At 52.4% G+C, this 20,282-nt stretch overlaps 1 protein-coding gene across 1 annotated transcript in view; it reads right to left on the bottom strand.

The window, feature by feature from the left end:
• KY (kyphoscoliosis peptidase) overlaps positions 1–20,282 on the bottom strand; it is a 45,351-nt gene that overhangs the window by 7,001 nt on the left and 18,068 nt on the right. The window contains exons 5-10 of the mRNA XM_082718165.1: positions 19,058–19,120; positions 16,112–16,194; positions 12,004–12,112; positions 10,388–10,505; positions 1,880–2,068; positions 474–664 (exon numbers count right to left, since the gene is read on the bottom strand). Coding sequence (XP_082574291.1) covers positions 474–664; positions 1,880–2,068; positions 10,388–10,505; positions 12,004–12,112; positions 16,112–16,194; positions 19,058–19,120 — 753 coding nt within the window. The remainder of the gene's footprint in view (positions 1–473; positions 665–1,879; positions 2,069–10,387; positions 10,506–12,003; positions 12,113–16,111; positions 16,195–19,057; positions 19,121–20,282) is intronic.

The raw sequence follows: 20,282 nt of genomic DNA, 5'->3' as shown, positions 1-20,282 counted from the left end.
CTGAGCCAACATGTCCTTCTTGGTCAGGAGTTCGGGAGAACACAGCAGGCTAGTGAGCTTCTGTCAGGGATCCGAACTGGGAGGTGCGGACAGCCAGGCCTGAGGCGATCCTTTACCTGCTGCAGGAACTGAGAGAGATTCACCCAGCTGGGGACCCTCTGTTCCTGGATCCCTGACAGGCTGGGCTGTAATTGGGGTCCTAAGGCCTAGGGAAACCCAAGCGTTTCCTATGCAGCTGCTTTTTGGTTTATGCTGCCGTGAGGAGGTGTCTGTCCCTGCAAATGTGACCTATGGCTGTGTCCTCCCCCGGGGGCCCGATGGCCTTGGCTGCCTTAGTGGGCATCTGCACATACACACAGCTCACAGGGAGCTCCCGGGCCCCGGCTGGGTCCCCTGGGTGCCCAGATGCCTGAGGGGCAGAGCTGGCTTCCTGTCCCTGCTGCCAATGTGGCAGCCACCAGCTTTGGGCTTACCTGTTCTGAGGACAGAAGTCTCTGGGTGGGCGCTCAGCATCCCCTTGTTGTAGAATTCACTCTTGTGATACATGTTGCTCTCAAACTGCCTCAGGGACTGAGGTGGCTTTAGCAGTTGCCAGTTCTTGTTGTCTGGGAAGTGGTCTTCAATGAACAGCGCAGGGTGGGTGAGGAAGTAGAATTCATTGTAGCTAGAGGTGGGGGCGAAAGCTGGTCAGTAGCCATGGGGGTAAGTAGGCCTCAGCTCTGTGGAGAAGGAGGTGGGGGCTCGCAGGGGGACATTTGGGGCCTTCTCTTGTCTAACACCTCCACAGGAGGGGTCCTGCCAACAACCCAATGGGGAGAGGCACTATCTCCAGTCTTATCACGGGCCCCGCAGATGGCCCCTCCATGGCTGCTTGCAGAAATAGAGGCCATGGCAAGAAGGCCTACTCCAGCTGGAGCAGTGTCCAGGTGGGGAATGAGTTCTGCCTACTCTCAAAGCCCAGCCGAGATTTAAGGGGGCAAAGGCATAACCCAGGCACCCGGTGTCAGCCAGTATGATGGACGGAGGGCAGACAGTGGAGGTGCTGGGTGAGCAGCCCTCTTGCGATCCCTGGGCCCAGTGAGACAAGAGCGGTCAGTGATGAAGATCAAGAGAAGAACAGGGAGACTCCTCTGAGCTAAAGCTTCATGCGTAGCTTGTGTTTGGCTTGTATGCTGACCTGTTGAGATTTAAACTGCAAAAATCAGAGACAACGCTCTCATTTTTCTAGATAAAAAAGAATCTGAGTCACTGAGAGATGTTATAATCCCGGGTGGATGTCATGGCTGTAGGGTAAAACCGGAGTTGGCCAGAGCCTTGGAGAAGAGACGTGCTGTGGCGTCCTGCGGCCCAGCACCCTGCCCCACCGTGGCTAACAGGGACTCTGTGCACCCACAGCACCCTTTCCCTCAATCAGAACCCCTTCCTCAGTGGTGCGATGTGGCTGCATTGGGCCCAGAGAAGTGGAGGAAGGGAATTCAGACTTTCTTGTATTGTAAACATCCAGTGGGTCCAAGGCCTGAAGGGAATCTGCATCTGTGGACGGCGAAGCAGCTCTCAACTTTCCTTCCATTCTTGTATGGCCGGTGGGCAGATGCGGGGCTTTCAGCCCTTGGGCCAAGGCAGTGATGGGGAGCCAGAGGAGGGCTTTAGGCAGTGGACGGTGAGGGGACAGAAAGATCCATCCCTTCCTATTGGCTTGGACCTAGCACACTGCAGAGCTGGAGGAAGCCTGGGAGTGGCCGGCAGCAAGGAGAGGTGCCCTCGGCCCTCCCGGCCCTCCTGGCCCTCCCGGCCCTCCCGGCCCTCCCACTTACTTCAACCTTGTGCCTCCCCGCTTTCCACCAGCTGGACTCCCAACAGCCCTGAGATTTCTACTTACAGGAAGGTGAATTTGGAGGTGCTAGAATCCACCAGGCCACTGCCCCAGGTGCTGTCCACCAGGTGCCATCTCCCCTCCAGGTACACAGCGTTCCAAGCATGGTCAAATTCCCCCGAGAAGCTCTGCCCCGTCTGGTAGCCAAAGCCCTTGGAGTAGCCAGGCACAGTCACGCAGTGCACTCCAGCGATCCTGGGGGTGGGACGGGGGTCTGAGAGGTGGCTCCTGCTGGGGTTGCCGGACCCCTGCAAATCTGTCTATGGCCCCAGGCCTCAGGCAAGTCTGCGGTCAGTCCCTCTGTGTCTCTCCTTTTCCCTCCCTTTCACACAGTCCCATACAGACAGCCTGAGGGCTGTTATTTCCAGGGCTAGGAGACAAGGGACACAGGGCTGGCTGGTCCTGCTGGTGCAGACTGGCTTCAGTCCCCACGGCCCGCTCCTCCCTAGAGACTGAGCAAATCACCTCAGAAACATCTTTCCCCAGATGGAACCCGCCTGAGTGCTCCACCTGGGGTCTTCATGAGGACAATGGGTGCAGTAGCAAGGACCCCCCAAGAGCATGGAAACCAGGGAAAGGATGATGTTTTTGAAGGATCAGAAAAGCTCGAAACATGTGGCTGAGGAGTTGGGTCTGGGTGACAGGAATAGGGTGTCAGGGAGGGGTGGGGTATGAGGGTACAGAAGAAAGCTGAGCCCTACTCTCTCCATGACATCATGCTCTAGGACACCTGTGTTAAGACAGCCAGGGTAGGCCAGCCAGTATGTCCAGCCCTGCTCAGAGCAGACGGGCCCATGGCTCAGATCACTCAGGTCCACCTGCCAGGGCTACCACAGTGCGTTCAGGTCATATGCTGACTGACTGTCCTGGCCACAGTTTCGGTGTCCCCCATAGATGTCCTTTGAGGGTTGGAAACGTTGGTCCTTCGGCCTGAGTTGTCCATCCCTCTCAACTGTGCTCCTCCATGGCTTACAAGCACTCTGGCACCACTTCGGTGGCTGGGAGAGTGAGGGATGGATGGCGGTCACCTGTGGGGACCACAGAAATCATGGGCAAGCTACAGTGTGGGTGTCTGTAGCTGAAACCCCGAGGCACCACCCCAAGATCAAAGCAAGAGGCCGAGAGTCCTTCCATGAGCAGCTGGCCTTCGTCTGCAGCTGCCTGCCCATGCCACAGCAGTTACCAGGGCCGGCTGCTATTCTGACCCGGGGACGCCCTGTGCGAGCCCTCTTGGGGGTCTTTGTGTGAAGGAAAAAAAGGTGTTCCTTCTTAAAGAGACTTTCTTTTGAATTCTGGCAGCTTGGTATAACAAACACACTGTCTATGCTCCCCAGGATGTTCACAGTGGCTCCCTCAGTGGGGCTCCTCTAAGCATCGCCAGCTGCCCTACTCTGTGCTCGCCTCACATGAGTCAATTCTGTACTCTCTGTGTCAGCCAGGCTTGGTGGCCTCTGGTGGCCGGGGGCCTTCTGTGGACCAGCACTGCGGACTCCAGTGCCCTCAACAAGAAGGCCAGGGGCCTCTCAGGGTGATGGAGGAAACAGCTCCACTTTCGTTACAGAAACAGGGGAAATTTTCCCTATAAAAACATATGTTTCTAATTTTTTTTTTTTTTTTAAGAGAGTTAGAGAATGGGAGAACACCTGCATGTGAGCAAGCTGAGGAAAGGAAGTGGGGAGGGGAGAAGCAGAGGAAGAGGCAGAGCCTTCAAGAATCTCAAGAAAGCTCCACACTGGGCCAGACTCCACCTCACTACTCTCCGAAATTCAGTCAGACGCTCAACCGGCTGAGCCGCCCAAGTGCCCCCAGAAAGTTTAACTGCCCACTGGAATACTGGATTAAATATTACTTATCATTCGTTGAGAGAAGCTGTGAAGTGAAATGGGGAGCCTGCTCGTTTCCACATTCCACCCCGCTTCTCCTGAACAGTGTCCTGTTCCCACGTGTGCCTGGGCTTCCCTCCTCCATGGGGTGCAGGCCTGCCTGCGGCTTCACAGAGGAGGGCTGAGCCTCCCAGGCTCTCTGAGACATGCCAAGGAAACAGAGCAGCCAGGCGCCCCAGGAAGGACTTCAGGAGCACTCGGGGAACGGGGACAGAGAACAAGAGGTACGGGATCCCGATGTCAGGTTTTTCTGCTGATAAAGGCCAAAACTTACTCCTGGAGCAGCCCAGAGGCAGGAAGCACAGGAGGAAGCAGGCCCAGCAGAAGCCCTCGGGGTGGGGTGGTGGGGAGTGGGTGTGAGGGTTGGGGGGCTGTGCATGCCTGGGGAGTCCCCTGCCTCAGAAACTGCAGAGAGGGTGGGGGCATGATTCTGGTGGTCGGAACTGAATGTGTTCACTCAGAGAAAACAGGCAGCAGAGGGGGAGGGGCGAGAGCAAGGCTAGAAGGGTGGGATGGAGGGGCCCACTGCGGGGCTTCCCTCAGAGGCAGGGCTCCCCTTACTCAGAGTGAGTGAGAAGTGTGACGTAAGACGTGCTCCTGACACAAGAGGAACGAACAGAAGCCTACGAAATCCTGCCATCAGAACGAGGCCTGAGTGAGTGAGTGTGTGTGTGTGTGTGTGTGTGGTTGGGGGTGGGGTGTGCGTGTACAGGGCCGGAGGCGGAGAAGGAGAGCAGACTGCACCTGGTCTCCTAGTAATGCCATTATGGGCAATTGTAATTTTCTTCTTTAAACTTCTCTGGATCTTCTAAATTTTCAGTAATAATTATGTGTTACTTTTAGAATTGGAAAAAAGCCATAAATACTCCTTGAAATTACATTCTTCGATGAGTTATTTTCCTTTCTTGCCCAGAAACGTCTGTGTGCATCCATTTCCTGGTGCGTGCAGAGGGATGTGGAGTCCCAGGAAGAGTTCTGCACTAAGGGACTGACAGAGGGGAGCTCTGGACCTCTGGATGTGCTGCCTGTGGGGGCCTGGCCTCCGCTCTAGCACCTCATGGTCCAGGAAAGAAGGGGAGCCCTGCACATCCCCACAGCCCTGGGGGTTGCAGTGAAACAGAGCAGGTGTCACTGTGGGCAGTGTGGCTGGCCGTGTGCCTGGGCAGTGGGCCTAGGGTACCTCCCCGTGAGGGTGGATGTAGGCCATGAGAACCAAGTGGGGGAGCAGCAGTGAAAGCCTGACCCCAAGCCTGGGAAAAGCAGAAGGAGGTAGAAGTGCGTGGCTGGAGGGGAAGTCACTGGGCCAAGTTAGGGGATCTGGGCTCAGTCTAAGCTCTATGGTCGCCTCCAGGGTAACCTTGCCAGGCCCATCATGGACAAAAAGAAAGGTTGGCATTACGTGATTGATAGGCAGGGCGATTCTCCTAAGACAGGCTGGAGGGAAGCTGTGAAGGCCATGGAGAATGCCTGGGGCAGAATAAAGAAGAAAAAAGAATCTTAGCTGTGAGCTTACACCATGATTGACTATGATAGGAGGATATTTTATTATGTGGCAGCAATATGCAAGGTGGATTGGACAAAGAAGTCATGATGTAAAGCATTGTTGTTAATAGTCCATAATTCTCATGCAAAATTGTGGGACTAGTAATTCCAGCTGCTGGTTGCTAGTCAGGACGACCCACAAACATTTCTTGCCATTGAAAGACCACTGACTTTTGTGCAAAGTATGTACCAGGCACCAGGGTTAGGGTTAGGGTTGTCATATCATATCATATCATATCATATCATATCATATTATATAATAAGCACTATGGCCTAATAAAATATTCTGAAAGGAAAGTTCATTGGCTGCCCTAGATAAGTGAACTATCACTAAATTGCTAGTGATGCACACAGCCCTTTTAGGGGACCCAAAGGAAGAGGAATTTGCCGGAAAGATCTAGGAGAGCATGGAATAAGAGACAGAAGATGAGAAATGTTTCCACCTCCTCATGAGATCTGGCTGGCCATTCTAGAGCCCCAAATACCACTCCAGGACATCGATTTGATAACCTCAGGCCGCAGGGTCTTGGTTTGTACCTGTGGTAGCTTTTAAATGGCCAACACCTGTGGTATCAGTTGCAGAGGGGGTGCAGCCTGTCTGTGACTATTGTTATATACAGACAGGGTCCACAGCCTGCCGTGGGAACCTGGAACACTGCATTTAGCCCCACCACTGCCAGGCCCCCTCTGGGTGGCTGTGTTGTCTGGGGTGGGCCATGTGCCCTGCAGGCGTCAGGCTCTGACCTCAGTGTACCTCTCCAGCTCCCATCAGCTCTCCAGGGAATGGGAACCACATGGAAAATAAGAGAGGGAGGGAGGGATGTAGTTAATGGGAGATGCAAGGAAGCATGCTCTTCTTCCTTTTTTTTTTGTATGTTGATGAAAACGTTGATTGTATTCTATCCTTTTTAAAAAAGATCGATCGATCTATCTATCTATCTAGAACACATAAGTAGTGGGGAGGGGCAGAGGGGGACCGAGAGAAAGAATCATGAGCAGGTTCCGTGCCGAGTGCAGAGCCTGATGTGGGGCTCGAGCTCATGACCCTGAGATCATGACCTGAACCCAAACCAAGAGTCAGCTTCTCCACCAACTGAGCTACACGGATGCCCCCCAAATTTTGTGATTTTTATACCAAAGCAGAACAAGCAGAACCATAGCTTATGTTTTGCTGTTTATAGAGCCAATTTCCTGTAAATCTGACAGTGCCTCTGTTTCCACTGCACAGTCTCTTTTCCCTTTTCTCTCACCACCCTTAATGGTGAGGTCAGTAACTACAACCGTAGTAATTATTCTCACTCTGAGGCCCTGTGTCGGGCCTTTTGGGCATGTGACCTCAGGGCCCTCCTCTCTGACAAGCGAGGAGTCAGAAGAACAGAAAGGGAGGCTGACTTGCTTGGGGACACACAGCCCACCAGTGGCCAGAGCAGCCGCAGGACTCAGCTCTCCTGACACACACAGTTCAGGAAGCTTTGTAATGTCCTTTAGTAAGCCAAGATATGTTTTAAATTATAAATGAATGGGCGGAGCAAAATTAAAGGATGGTTTATTGGAGTGACATCCTTCATCTCCGTGGGCACTAGCCTTCACTGTATCTACAAGGGTGGGGGAATTCAGATGTCCTTTTCAGAGACTTTATATGACAAAGTCAGATCTGGGCATAACTTCAGGTAAGCCCTGTGAAATGGTCACTCTCCAGCCTTTGGGGCCTTTGGAAGCAAATGATGTGTTGGGATCGTCTGGGACATCCGGCTGAGGAGAAGCAGGCCACTGCTCTTGCTCTTTGTGACAGCAGGAGGATGGACGGGGAACCGGCTGACACCTGAATGGTGACAACCAGTCTCCCCAGCATCAAAGCCTCAAACAAGCAGGAAGCTCCAGGCTTTCCCCAGAGTCTCTGGAAACTCTGCCAGCTGGTGGCGCCAGAGTCATGATCAAGGCGGGGCCGGGGGGAGGGGGGGTGCGGCGGGGAGGGGTGGTACTGGAGGCTGACTTGGTGGCAGGAATCTGGGAACTGAAGCTTGGCCCCTGCAAGGAGGTTAAGCAGAATTCATGAAGGCTGAGGGGAACTGAGGCAGAAGAGGGGACACTAATGCTGGATGGTGGGAAGTCAGAAAGAAGCCAGACCAGCAGTTAAAAGCACTGCACTAACAGAAAAAACTCACATCGGTTACCTGGGAAAGACGGTGAGGAAATGAAGGATGTTGCAAAAATATCTGCGTTCCCCACCGAATGACTCTATTCGATCAGTCTTTAATGAGGCCGCTGCAAGGAGGCAGAATGGACGGGCAGCAGTAATGATGGCCGTGTGGGTACTACTCTTGCTAAGAGGCCGTGCTGACAGCCGAGCCGGGATCAATCAGCACGTGAGGATTGCATGTCTTCTGTTATTAAGGACTCGGCTAATGAATTTACCAGACCTCTGGCAATTATTCGGAAAGTAGGGGAATTAGGAAAGTGATGCATGGGCGAGGTTACTGATCTTTAAAGCCAAAGTTAAAGGGATCCAGGGAACCGTGAGCTACCGTTAACCGTCTGAGCAGCGAACAGTTTTCACATGCTGACTGCCAGGTTGGAACCTGGCTTGAAATGATGCAAAAATGTTGGGATGTGATTTAATCATTAGCTGCAGCCCAGAGGAAGGCCATTGTTAAGCATCCGGATCAGGCCCAAAATTGACAGGTTCACTCGAGGCAAGTGTCAGTTTTCTGAGTCTATGTGTGTCTGCGGGACAGTTCCACTGAGTGACAGTGTTCCCATACTCAAGAAAGGCAAAGTTAAAAACAAAAAATGAAAACAACCCAACAACCCCAAAGTCAGGTGAGCAAACTCCGAACTGCATGTTCTCACTTAATCCTAGCACTGCCAGCAGGCACTACAGTCCCCATGTACAGAAGGGAAAACTGAGACTCTGAGAAGTTACTGCCTTTCCGGAAGCAATGCAATTAACAAGTGGTAAATTGAGGACTGGAAATTAAGGACGGGGGAGCTGAGGACGGCGAACGTCTTTCTGACTTTCAGTCTGGCACCCCTCAGCACCATGCTTGGAAGGCTTATAACGGGATAAAGAAGGATGTATCCTATGCCTGAAAAATCTTATGCCTGAAAAATCAAGTTGGCCAGCTAAGATGAAAATTACACTTTGAAAGGTGCCAGGCACAAATAGAGCTGAAAACAGACTGAGGGTTAGTCCATGATTTAAAATGAGAGGGAGGCCCATTTCATACAAATTTGCTATGAATATCTTGTCATTTCTGGTCATCCTGGGCCTATAGTGTGTAGGATTCTGAGCTGGGTATTGACAGGGGTAGCAGAAACAAAGAGAGGGTGGCGGAAGACACATAAAAGACCTATTAGCCCCACAAGACAGGTAAGGAAAAATGAGCACAGGTAACATGTATATGATAGAACAGAGTCTGGGAAGGAATGTGACAAAATGTTAAGTGTTATCTCGAAGTGGTCAGAGTGACCTAATTTTCTTCCTTTTGCTCTGTGCCTTTTATAAATCATCTATAATTAATAAGGATTTTTTTTTTATTATTATTTTGGAAAAGTTACTAAATAAAAGCATATGGCAAGCCCGGAGCCCGTGTATATGGTGTGTTGATGACATCAAGGGAGGGGACAATGTGGGGGGATGGGGGGGTTTGACCATCCAGGAGTGGGGCTGGAAGGAGCATTAGAGAGAGGGGAGTGGAGTAAGCTTGAGGACACAGAAGTGCGGGCAGTGTCTCAGGGTGCAAGGCTGGAAGGGAGCCAGAGTCGGATTTTGGAGGACTTTACAGGGCAGTGTGAGCCTGTGGGTCCTGTTCAGGAACCCAGGGCCTAGGGAGTCTGGGCAAATGGCCAGTGAGGATCCCGTTTCCTGGAGAGGCCCTCAGGCATGTTGGGGTGCCCAGGGCCTGGAGCCGGGGTAGGAATGGGAGGGGTGGGAGGGAGAGCCCGCTCTGGTAGAGTGGATGGGCTGTGGAGGGGCTAGCATCCACAAGGGCCTGAACTGTCCTGGTTGCCTCTGGGACGGGGGTGTCAGGGGTGGGGCATGGAGGTGGGGGACACAAAGAGCATGTGGTATGGGGAGGTGGGAGAGCCCAACAACGGGGTGGTGGGGAGGGGAGGAGGGTTGAGCCAGGAAAGAGCTGTGTGACTGCAGGAGCAGGACGTCTTGGGCTGTCTGCGTCAACATGTACACACATCCCCGACATGTCACAACTGCCCACCTGTGGACCCCTGAGTGTCTGTTGCTGCACTTGGTTTGACGAATCTGCACCTGAGTCCTGGTGGGCTGACATGGGTGCCTGCGAAAGCCCACTACCAGAGGCCTGCGGACATGGTGGGCGGAGCCTATCCATTTCCCCGGGGAAGAGGCTCTTCAGCAGCCTCCTGGGCTCCCTGTCTCCTGAGGAACCCAGCAGACCTTGGAGCGTGGGCACGGAAAGCTGTGAGGTTGGCGGGGCTCCACAGCCTGGAGTCTCTCTGGAGGTCACCTAGAACTTCCAATGGTGCCTCCGCACACAAGTGGTTTCCTTAGCTGCTGTTACCCACTGTGGGGCCTGGCCAGGAGCTCGTTCCCAGAGCAAGGAAAATGGAGCCCAAAGCCTCCAAGAGAAAAGCCTAACTTCCTACTTATTCAGCTCCTCTAACTGACAAATCCTTTCAGATAGGAGATCATCTGTTCCCCCCGAGAGAGGGACCCCGTGCCAGCCCGAGGACAGGCTTTCACTGTCCCCTTGGCGTCAGCAGCCACTGTCCCACTGCTCCCAGACCTGCCATTCTTCTAACCTTCAGCCATGCAGAGATCAGAGAAGGTGGAAAAGGGGCCTTTTATAACCAAATTATCTCTGTGCTTTCATCTGCCATTATGTTAATGCATCGCGAAACCCGGCAGATGGTACAAAGTCAATTATGCTGGTGTTAAAGAGGGAGAAATTGACCTTTTTAGGACTCACTTGGATTCCAGAGAAGAGTTTGCAAATTCCGTTTTCAGGCCTGGCATGTGGGCCTTGAAGGTACGTGAGGAGCTTTGGAAAGGGAGAAGTGGGGGAGGGGTCGCAGTGGTCAGCCCAGATGGGCCGTGGGACCCCGCTCGTACCTGCACATTTTCTCAAAGAGTCCAGCGTAGCCGTCACAGTTGGTCTTCTGGGTCCGCAGGATGTCTGTGGGCTTGAAGGCCTGGCGGTCCTTCTCTTGGGCAGCCTCGACGTCATACTCTGGAGGGCAGAGAAGGCTGTGAGTAAGCAGATCTTGGGAGGCAACCAGGGGTGGTTGCCTGTGGCCCGTGACACTGTCCCCACCCTCTGCTGGCTTTTCAGCACTATTTGGACTGGCCTCCCTCAGGTCCCGGAGAAACCACCGCAGGCTGAAGGGAACCAGGCCCAGCCAGGGCAAGCTCTGGGAAATGTCACACCTCCTTGTGCAGGTGGCAAGCTCTGGGAAATGTCACCTCCTTGTGCAGGTGGCAAGCGGGAGAGCGAAGCATCGGCAGAGCAGGCTGCCTGGCTCGTTAGGCCTCTGAGGAGAGGCTGGAAGGGAAGGGGGCCAAGACAGCACCAGGGGGTGAGGCCCTTGTCCTCTGCCCTTGTCCTCCCCACCACACAGCTCCGTAAGCAGTTCCTGGGAGGCTGCTCACCACCCTGCTGCAGCTGCTACCCCAAGGTCTCATGCTGACCCACAGGGGGCGTTCTGAGCTACCGCTAAACGGGGCTGCTCGGTAGTGAAGGCCTGGCAGGAGGCCCTGAGGCAGGAATCACGGTGGCTGCTGAGGGCATGAAGGGGACGTGTGTGAGGGTGGCAGACAGGAAATGTATGTCTTACTAATGTTCTGTTTCTGATTCTGCCCCCTTAAGGCCCAGGCTGAACGGAGCTGCTGGCTTTGGGGAGGGAGGAAGTGGCCTCTCAGGCTCTGTGGTCAGATACTCTACCTGTGTCAGGTGAGTTCATCCTCTAAGCTGCATCCCTCACTGCTGCTCTGGGAGGACAAAGGAAAAGCCCAGTGGCAGCAGATCAGGAGAGCCCCTCCGCCGGTGAGAAGGTCATAGGGAAAATGCTAGAAGTCTACCGCACCACCTGGCTCTTCCACTGACTGCAAGGGGCAGCATCCAACATCCAACATCCCCCTAGCAACCCCTGTTGGGCCTGGCTTGACCTGGCCAGACTCTCAAGGCTGTCCTGTGCAGAGCTGGGGACAGGTGCACAGGCCCAGGCCCAGGCCCAGGCCCCCTGAGGTTGCTCTGAGTGCCTGGAGATGGGGCTGAGGTCGTGGGTGTGGGAACAGGGAGAGGGAGGGGCTAGCCCACTCTTTCTGGCACTGGTGTTTTAATGAACCTTCCCTATCCTTCTTGGGAATGACCTTCTCTCCTGGGTTCTCAGATCTGTGCTGCAGGTTTACCAGGGAGCCAGGACTGAGCGAATGCTGCCCCTGGGTAAAAGGCCTTAACTCTGATCACTGGCTGTGGGCAGATGGCCACGGGGGATCCCCCACCCCATGACCCTTTATGGAGACTGTTAGTACAAGGCATGTTTTACCCTCCTTGGTTAGTCTTTGGTAATTCAACCTAGCCATCTGGGAACTCTTCCCCTCTACTGTCTGTCTCACGCCATACACACTTGTGGTCAAGTGAATCCCAGACGGTCTCCTCTAGAAACAGGGTCCTTCAGGGAGTGGCATCAAGGGAATCCTAGAGCCAGCAGCACCCCAGGTGGGCCTACCTATGTGGTGGCAGATCCAGATCCAGATCACGCGGACCCTCTCCAGGTCACTGTGGGCCTCCTGGAGCAGGTCGCTCACCAGCTCGTCCAGGCCACTCTTGACCGTCACCTGGGGGATGGGAGGGGTGGGCTATGTCAGGGCCTGGATGAGGGCTGTGGGAGCCCCAGTGCCTTGCTACTGGCAGCCGGTGCTGCTTTTCCTCCAGGCAGAGAAGGAGGAGGAGAGGGCCAGAGGCACAAGGGCTTGGCTGAGGGCAGCCTTTGGTTGGGGGGCTGGACAGATCAGGGAGAGCTGACCAGCTGAGTCACTGGCCCTAGAGCCACACACCCTTTCTTGGCAGACCCTGGAGCCATCCAGGTGGGTGGACATTGGGCAGCTGTAGCAGCTCCTACCCATATTCAGTACTACCCAAAGTGATCTATGGACTTAACACAATCTCTACAAAATTCAAACAACTTTTTTTTTTTTTTTTTTTTTTTTTTGCAGAAATGGAAAAACCATTCATATGAAATGGCAAGGGGCCCAGAATAGCCAAAACAATTTTGAAAAAATAAGAATGAAGTTGGAGGACTCACATTTCTGGATTTCAAAACCTACTATAAAACTATAGTAATCAAAATAGTGTGGTACTCACACAAGGATCATATAGGTGAGTGGAATAGAATTGAGAGTCAAAAAATTAGCTTATACCCCTATGACTAACTGACTTTTTTGTCAAGGATGACAAGTCTATTCAGTGGGGAGAGAACAGTCCCTAACAAATGGTGCTAGACAACTGGATATCCACCTACAAAAGAATGAAGTAGGACCCCTACCTCATACCATATACATAAATTAACTTGGGGCGCCTGGGTGACTCAGTCAGTTAAACAGTCAACTCTTGGTTTTGGCTCAGGTCATGATCTCAGGGTTGTGGGATTGAGCCCTGTGTCGGGCTCTGGGCTCAGTAAGGAGTCTGCTTGTAATTCTTTCTTTCTCTCCCTAAATAAATAAAGAGATCTTTTTAAAAAGTTAACTCAAAAAGGATCAATGGCTTAAATAAAAAAACAGACATGATAAAACTCTTTAAAGTAAACACAGGAATAAATAACCATGACCTTGGATTTGGCAACAGATTCTTTGAAAGAATGCTACAAGCACAAGTTACAAAAGAAAAAATATTTATTGGGCTTCATAACAATAAAAAACTTCTGGGCATCAAAGAACATGACTGAGAAAGTGAAGAGACAACTTATGGAATGGGAGAAAATAGTCACAAATCACATTTCTGATAAGGGATTAATATCCAGAATATATAAAGAACTCCTGCAACTCAAAAAGACAAACAGCCCAGTTTTAAAATGGATGAAGGATTTGAATATATACTTCTCCAGAGATATATAAACGGCCCATGAAAAGCTTCTCACATCATTAGGGAAATGTAAATCGAAACCACAGGATGCCACTTCACACCCACTAGGAGGGCTATAGTAAAAAAGATAGTAAGGATGTGGAGAAATTAGAACCCTTGTGCCCTGTGAGTGGAAATGTAAAATGGTGCAGGTGTTGTGGAAAACAGTTTGGTGGTTCCTCAAACAGCTGAGCAGGATTATCATATGATCAGTAATTCCACTCCTACGTATATGCCCAAGAGAACTGAAGAGAGCGAGACAGACATTTGTTCACCTATATTCATTGCAACATCATTCACAATACACAGAAGACAGAAACAACGCAAGTGTCCGTTACAGATGGACAGGTAAACACATGAAGTATATCTCTACAATGAAATATTATTTATCCATGAAAAGCAATGAAGTTCTCACACATGCTACAACACGGATGAACCTTGAAAACGTGAGGCTGTACAAGCCAGACACAGAAGAACAGGTACTGGGTGATTCCACTTAGGTGGAATATCTAGAGTAAGTAAACATGTTCAGAGAGACAGTGAGTAATCCAGAGGTTACCAGGGAGAACAGAGAGTGACAGTTTTTGTTTGGGGTGATGGTTGTACAATATCGTGAAGGCAGTCAGTGCCACTGAGTTTCAAACCAAAAAATGGTTAATGTGGCAAATTTCAAATTATATGTATTTTACCACAATTAAAAGAAAGAACATATAAGGTTTTCTTGCAGGGGCCCTCGGGAGGAAAATTGGCTGGGATTGTAGGCAAGGCAGCCTTGACTACGTTTAATCTTTCTAGAGAAGCTGGGGCAACTGGGTGCTTAATTCTTGCCTGCGTCTCGGCCAGCCCCCACCCTACTGTACTCCCTGAGCTCCTGGATCCTTTCCACCACTCACCTCAGCACTCCAGGATGTACTGTCTGACCACAAGGAGAACTCGACCCCGCTTCTGCCTCCCACCTACCCAGCTGCTGCCTGCCTCCTTTTGTTCAATGTCTAGCTCCAAACCCGTCTTTGTGCCTCCCTCAGGGCCAAGGACAGCGTCTGACACATCGCAGGGCCCACACTCCAGCCTGGGTGACTCCTGACTTAACCTCCTGGCTTCTGGGCCAGTGGTCCTTACCTCCCGGCTCTACCAGGGCCTGGCAGGCTCTGGACACCCACTGCTTTGTGGCTGGGTCTCTGGCCTCAGCTGGGCTCCCAGCACTGCTCTCCAAGCCTGGCCAGCAGCCTGTCCTGTCCCTTCTGGCGGCCATTACAACTCATCCCACCCTCCTCAGATCCCAACACACCACCCTTCTCTCCCTCTGAGACAACCTGGCCTCAGACTCAACAAGACTCAGGCAGGATTTCCCTCCCGTGCAGCCAGCCTCTCTGTCAGCCTTCGGTCTGGGCCTCTTGTCTTTGCAGGCCTTGCTCTTCTCAGGCAGTGCCCCTGCTCACCTGTGTCCTTACCTCCTCCCTTCCAGTCCTGGCTGACCTATCCCCTCCTGTCTTCACCCCCTCCCCAGATCTTCTTCTTAGGGCTACCTACATCTCACCTCCCTTTCTCTGCCAGGTTCCTGTGGGGTCTTCTCTTCACTCCCTCCTCCTTCACCCCTGCTTTGTTCCTCAGCCTGGCTGAGTCTGGCTGAGGAACTGACGCTCCTCTCAACTCCCTCTGGGAATGGGAAGTGCTTCAATGAGAAAGTAGTGGAAATGAGTCAATCCTGACCTCACTGGACCAGACAGAACGGCTCATGCTATTGACCATCCTTGACCTCAGGGAGCTCTCCTTGTACCTTCGAGAACATTGATCCTTCCTGGTCTTGCCCTGGTCTCAGGTGGCTCAGGGGCCTTTTGGACCTCCTGCCCTGTCCTCCCCAGGATGACACCCACCCAGCTCTTAGCTTAATCTGTTGGTTCCTGGATCAGGTTTCCTGCCCAGATCTCTTCAGGCTGGTGAGGGTTCTGGGCTTGGAGACGGGCTGCCCAGTGGTCACTTCCCATGCTGTTCCCCAGGTACTAAAGCCGACTGTCCCAAAACAAACTCATCACCCCGGACCCTTGCTCCCTGTAGTGAGGAGCTATCCCACCCTCCCTCCGTCCCTCAGTCCAGCAGCCTGTGAGCCCCCTGCCTTCCACCTCCCTCACACACACCGGGATGCAGTCCTCCCTTTGCCTCCAGCTCAGGGCTGAGCTTTCCACTCCTCTCTGCTCTCATTTTCCCCACTTAATCCACGTCATACCTGCTCCTTCTGGGATAGCGGACCACCCCCTGCTGATGGTCCTGCCTCAAATCTGACTCTGGATTCAGGTCCCTATCCATCCACTCATCAATTCACCAAACTAGCTTCCTGAGCACCTACTAGGTGCCAACCACAGAGTGGTCTTTTTAGACTATAGATGACCTCCCTGCTGACCAGCCTACGATGACTCAACTTCGGCAATGGACCCAGCTTTGTGGCCCTTCCAATCAGACATGCCTGCAGGGTGTGCACCCTGGGTGGGGGGGTACGTCAGGACCCCGTGGGCAGCACTGGGGGGATGGAATGGGCTTCTGTCCTGGGCAGGGGTCTGGTGCCTTGGCCTTCTTTTCCCCATCCGTATGATGTGAATAAGCACTCTAGGCCATCTGACCAAGGGACTGCAGGTGCACTCAGAAGGGACCCGAAGAAAGGCTTCATTATCCTGACTCAGGAATCTCCAAGCCACCTTACACAGAGGGGTTTGTTCCCTTACCTGTGAGGCATAGGTGTCCAGTTTCTCAAACTGCCGCAGGTCCAGGGGCATGGATTTCAGGCTGGACCGATCCCAGGGGTAGGCTGCAAATGCAGGAAGGCTTGGTCAGCTACTGAGGCCTGCTGACGAGGGTGGCCTGGCCCAGGCCTTTCTGTCTTTTTGAGGAGCTAGGATTGCCCGACCTTCAGCATGCTTCCCAGAGCCTGAAACACTGCTCCCAAAGGACTAGATCTCCTAGAAGAGTTCTTTAGTCAAATGGGCTTGTGAACAATGGCAACTCCTCCAGTTCTTCTGGAGACTCACAGGGGATCTAAGCCTATCTGCAGACCTCGGGAAGTCAGCAGTAAAGAAACTGGTTTCCCCTCAATGAACTCAGCAGTGTTCAGATATATTAATGATGGAACCCCTTCTCTCCATCATACAATTTTCTGTAGATTTCCTGCTAACTGTTCCAGGAAAGTATGCTTTGTGGGAAGCATCCAGGAATGCTGCCAGTCCCTGGCGGGCTCAAGGAGGGAGGGTCTGTGCCATAGCCACGGCGCCCAGGGTGGAGGGCACCCTGGGTATCGAAGGAGGGTGTGCTAACACCAAGCCATGCAATCTTCTGTGGGTTTGGCACTCAGACAAGCTTCCTCCCAAACCCACAGTTAGCTGGAGATTGGAGGACCCCAGGAAAGCCAAGTGTGCGCTAACGACGTGCACCCCAAGTGCTGTGGGCAGGCTTCAGAGGGAGGCTGGTCCCCACAATCACTCATCTGTGCTCGCCTTTCTCATAGGAAGCCAGGACACAGCACAGCCCCAGTCAGCTGCTGCAGGGCTAACTGACCAGTGGTCAGACCAGCCATGGATGGGCAGCAAACTCCTGTCTCAGGCTGACAGGGAGCCTGGGCTCTGGCAGGGTCCCTCTTATTCAGGGTTCCCTTATTCAAAAGGCCGACCAAAGCAGGCAAGATGGGTGGGAGGCCAGGGTGTAGGTGAGGACAATGGGTCCAAAGGGACACTCATCCCAGAACTCGCTGATAACCCAACTCTGGGCTGGGTGCTCTTGGGCCCCCAGAGAATGGCAGCCAGCTTGGAAACCACAGAGCAACATGGGAAAGTGTCCTCTGGGGGCTGCATGAAGCCTTGGTTCTCACAGGGGCCTCCCCCTCCCTGGGGCTGTTGGACTCAGCCACTGGGCTGCAGCACACATCTGTGGGGCCACCGGGAGAGTAAAGGAGATGGTGGATTGCGTTGTAAGGTTAGTGGCACTCTGCTCCCTGGGAGGGCGTGGGCTGGGAGTCCCCTGTGGGCAAACACAAGAGAGAAGGTATAAAGGTATAAAGCCTCAGTGCCCGCTGAGGGGGCTGTGCATCCCTCAAGGTCTGCGAGAGACCCGTGCCTTAGTGCCACAGGCCCAAGACAGGGGGTGAGGGAGTGGGAGGAGCTCCTGCACAACCCTCCTGGGCCAGCATCAGCTGAGGGGCAGTGGCAGCTGGTTAGGGTGCTGGCCAACTTCCAGCCACAGAGGAGCTCTCAAACTCCAGTCAGCTGTCTGAGCAGGCCATGTGGGTCTGCCCGCACTTCCCAACGGGCCTTCCTTCCTTACAACCCCATCAGCTCTGGTACATTCCCCAAGGCTGCTTTGCACTGCATTTTTGTTTCTTGCTGACATCTGCAGTGGCCCCTAGAGGGGTTTGGTCTCTTTGACCCCAAACCTCTGAATGTGTCCTCACCACCTCACGGGCTCAGACACAACCAGGATCTGAGGGCTGTTCCTCTCCCGAGAGGGGGCACAGCATGCTGGCGGGGGTGGCAGGCTGCCCAGACCCTGAGGCTGTGGTGGTCACCCACCAGTCCAGCATTTTCTTTCTGTGTTTTTCTATTCCTTCTAAAAGGGCCAAGACGTTTCCTGGACCCTTCCCAAATCTTCTGCCCAGTATACTCTTACCCTGGGGCTCCCTGGAGGCCCAGCACCATTGTGGCTCACATCTCTGATTCTGGAGCTGGGATCTCTTGTCTCTTATTACTTAGATCACTGTCATTCCCTATCCTGTGTGGTGTGAGCACAGCCCTTGCCCAGCCACCTCCAAGGGAGGAGTTAGGGACCGGCGGCAGGCTCTCAGTGACTTCTCCCTCCACAGAATCCGGGTCCTGCCACTCTCTGACAAGGGCTAGCAGGCTGACCTAAGTGGATATGAAGTGGACTTACATTTAACAGATTTCTGCTCAGCACAACTCTGCAAATGAGGTCTCCCCCGCCCCCACTGAAAAGAAGGATGACATTTCTAAAATAGGACTCAAAACCCTATTACTAATTTTACCCTTTCTTGGTTCCATTTTACAATATCTGAACATTAAAAATACCCACAATGATTTATGCCTCATTAAATTTACCTTCTGAAGAGATTACATAAGCTCTAAATATGATTTTGCATAAATACATTTAAAATACCAGTGGCATTAACTGAATTATTCTAATTTTAAAGCAAAACAATGGGAAGAAGTGCCAAACTCTACCAAACCTTAGACGTCATCTGGTCTACTGAGAGGAAAACTGAGGCCCACAGAAGGTGAGTGAGGGACAAAAATAGAATTAGAAGGCAGGCCATCTATCATCCCACTCAGGGTTTTACCCTCTGTCCTGTTCTGCGTATTCACATGCCTCCTACCTTACAGATGCTTGGCATTCCATTTAAAGTTAACACAGTTCTGAATTCTGTTTTTAATATGTTTTCTGTAATGGGTTGCCTTGTTATTGGGGTTTATGCTTCAGCTTTGGGGTCACATGGTGTGTGAGCTTCTCATTACCCTGCCTGTGTCCATGGCAGACATTGCTAATCAATCATGATTCTCATCCCCATCCTGAGCCCAGGGGTGGCCCCCAACTCTCACACAGATTGGCCTACGAGGCTAAACCAATTTACCATCCCACAGAATGGCCCTGGAACAGGCGTTGCAACTCACCGTGGGCATCTTTCGTTCCAGGCTGCCGGGGTCTTGTGTTTCCATTTTTATCACTTTGTAAACCTGCAATATCCCAAAGGTCAGAAGTGGAGACGCTTCAAGAGAAATCCAAATGCAAGCACAGACAATAGTCTAGGTGGTGGTCCTGGCTTCTGACCCCTCCTTCTCACTGTCTTCCCCTCGCCTTCTTGCTCCCATATCACCCACCATCCATTACTGCTGGAATGACTCTGGACTTCCTCCTGTGGTTGAGGAAGCACTGGCAACAAGGAAGGAATGACAAGAGAGAGAACAGTGGTCTGTGAGCAAAGGCAGGATTTACTCTGACATCAACAATTAGTGTTCCTTTGTGAGTCTGCCTGGATCCTGGAGCTCCCGCCTTGCTCCGGAGTCCCCTGCCATCTTGGAATGCATCTGGGGTTGCTAAGATCACCAGTGCATTCATTGCCAGATAAGAGCTGACCACGGGAAGAAATAAATGTGGGGCGAGGGAAAGGCAGTTCCTATGGAGCTGAAACCCAGAAAGGTCAAGCAATCATTAAATGATTCCTCAGGAAGGAAGGCTCAAGGCAACCAAATCCTATTAATCCTGGACTTTCACACAGAATGGTTGCCAAGGATTATTAGACTCCTCCAGGAGAGGGGCTGCTGCTTTGAAACCAGGTCAGGAAGATGTGGGTCCCTAATGGAACCAGGAGGAAGTGGGGATAGGGTGTCAAGGTGGGCTGTTTTACATACCCTTGAAACCCACCGAAGGTTATAAACAACAACGGAAGGATGCAAATGAATGGAGGCACAGAGAAACAGTGGTCCTTGTGTTTCTTACATCTATATTTTATTTCCATCTCCATTATTTGGTAGAGTGATGAGGGTTCAACAAGAAGCTAGCATTTCTTGTGTACTTCCCATGGCTGCCTTATGCTTTAGATGATCTCATTTAACTTCACAACAGTCCTATGAAGGAAGGTGAATTATTTTCCTCCTTCCATAGATGAGGAATTTGATTCCAAAAGAAAAGTTAAGCTACTTGTCCAAGGTGAGAGCAGCGATCTGAGCCCAGCCAGTTGACTCCAGGGCCTGCCTGCTATACACCTGACTGCCTTTCTGAGACCCTGACCTCCGATGGCTGTAGGAGCAGGCAGCCAGAAGGCCCTGCCTTGCCCATGCGTGGACATAGAGAGAACCTGAGCCCTGGCTGCTCTGGAGTCGACATTCCTTGGCCAGA

The sequence above is a fragment of the Mustela nivalis genome (assembly GCF_964662115.1).
Source record: "Mustela nivalis genome assembly, chromosome: 1".
NCBI classification, from domain to species: Eukaryota; Metazoa; Chordata; class Mammalia; order Carnivora; family Mustelidae; genus Mustela; species Mustela nivalis.
Note: the sequence above shows the minus strand (reverse complement) of the source record. Positions and strands in the feature narration are given on the sequence as shown.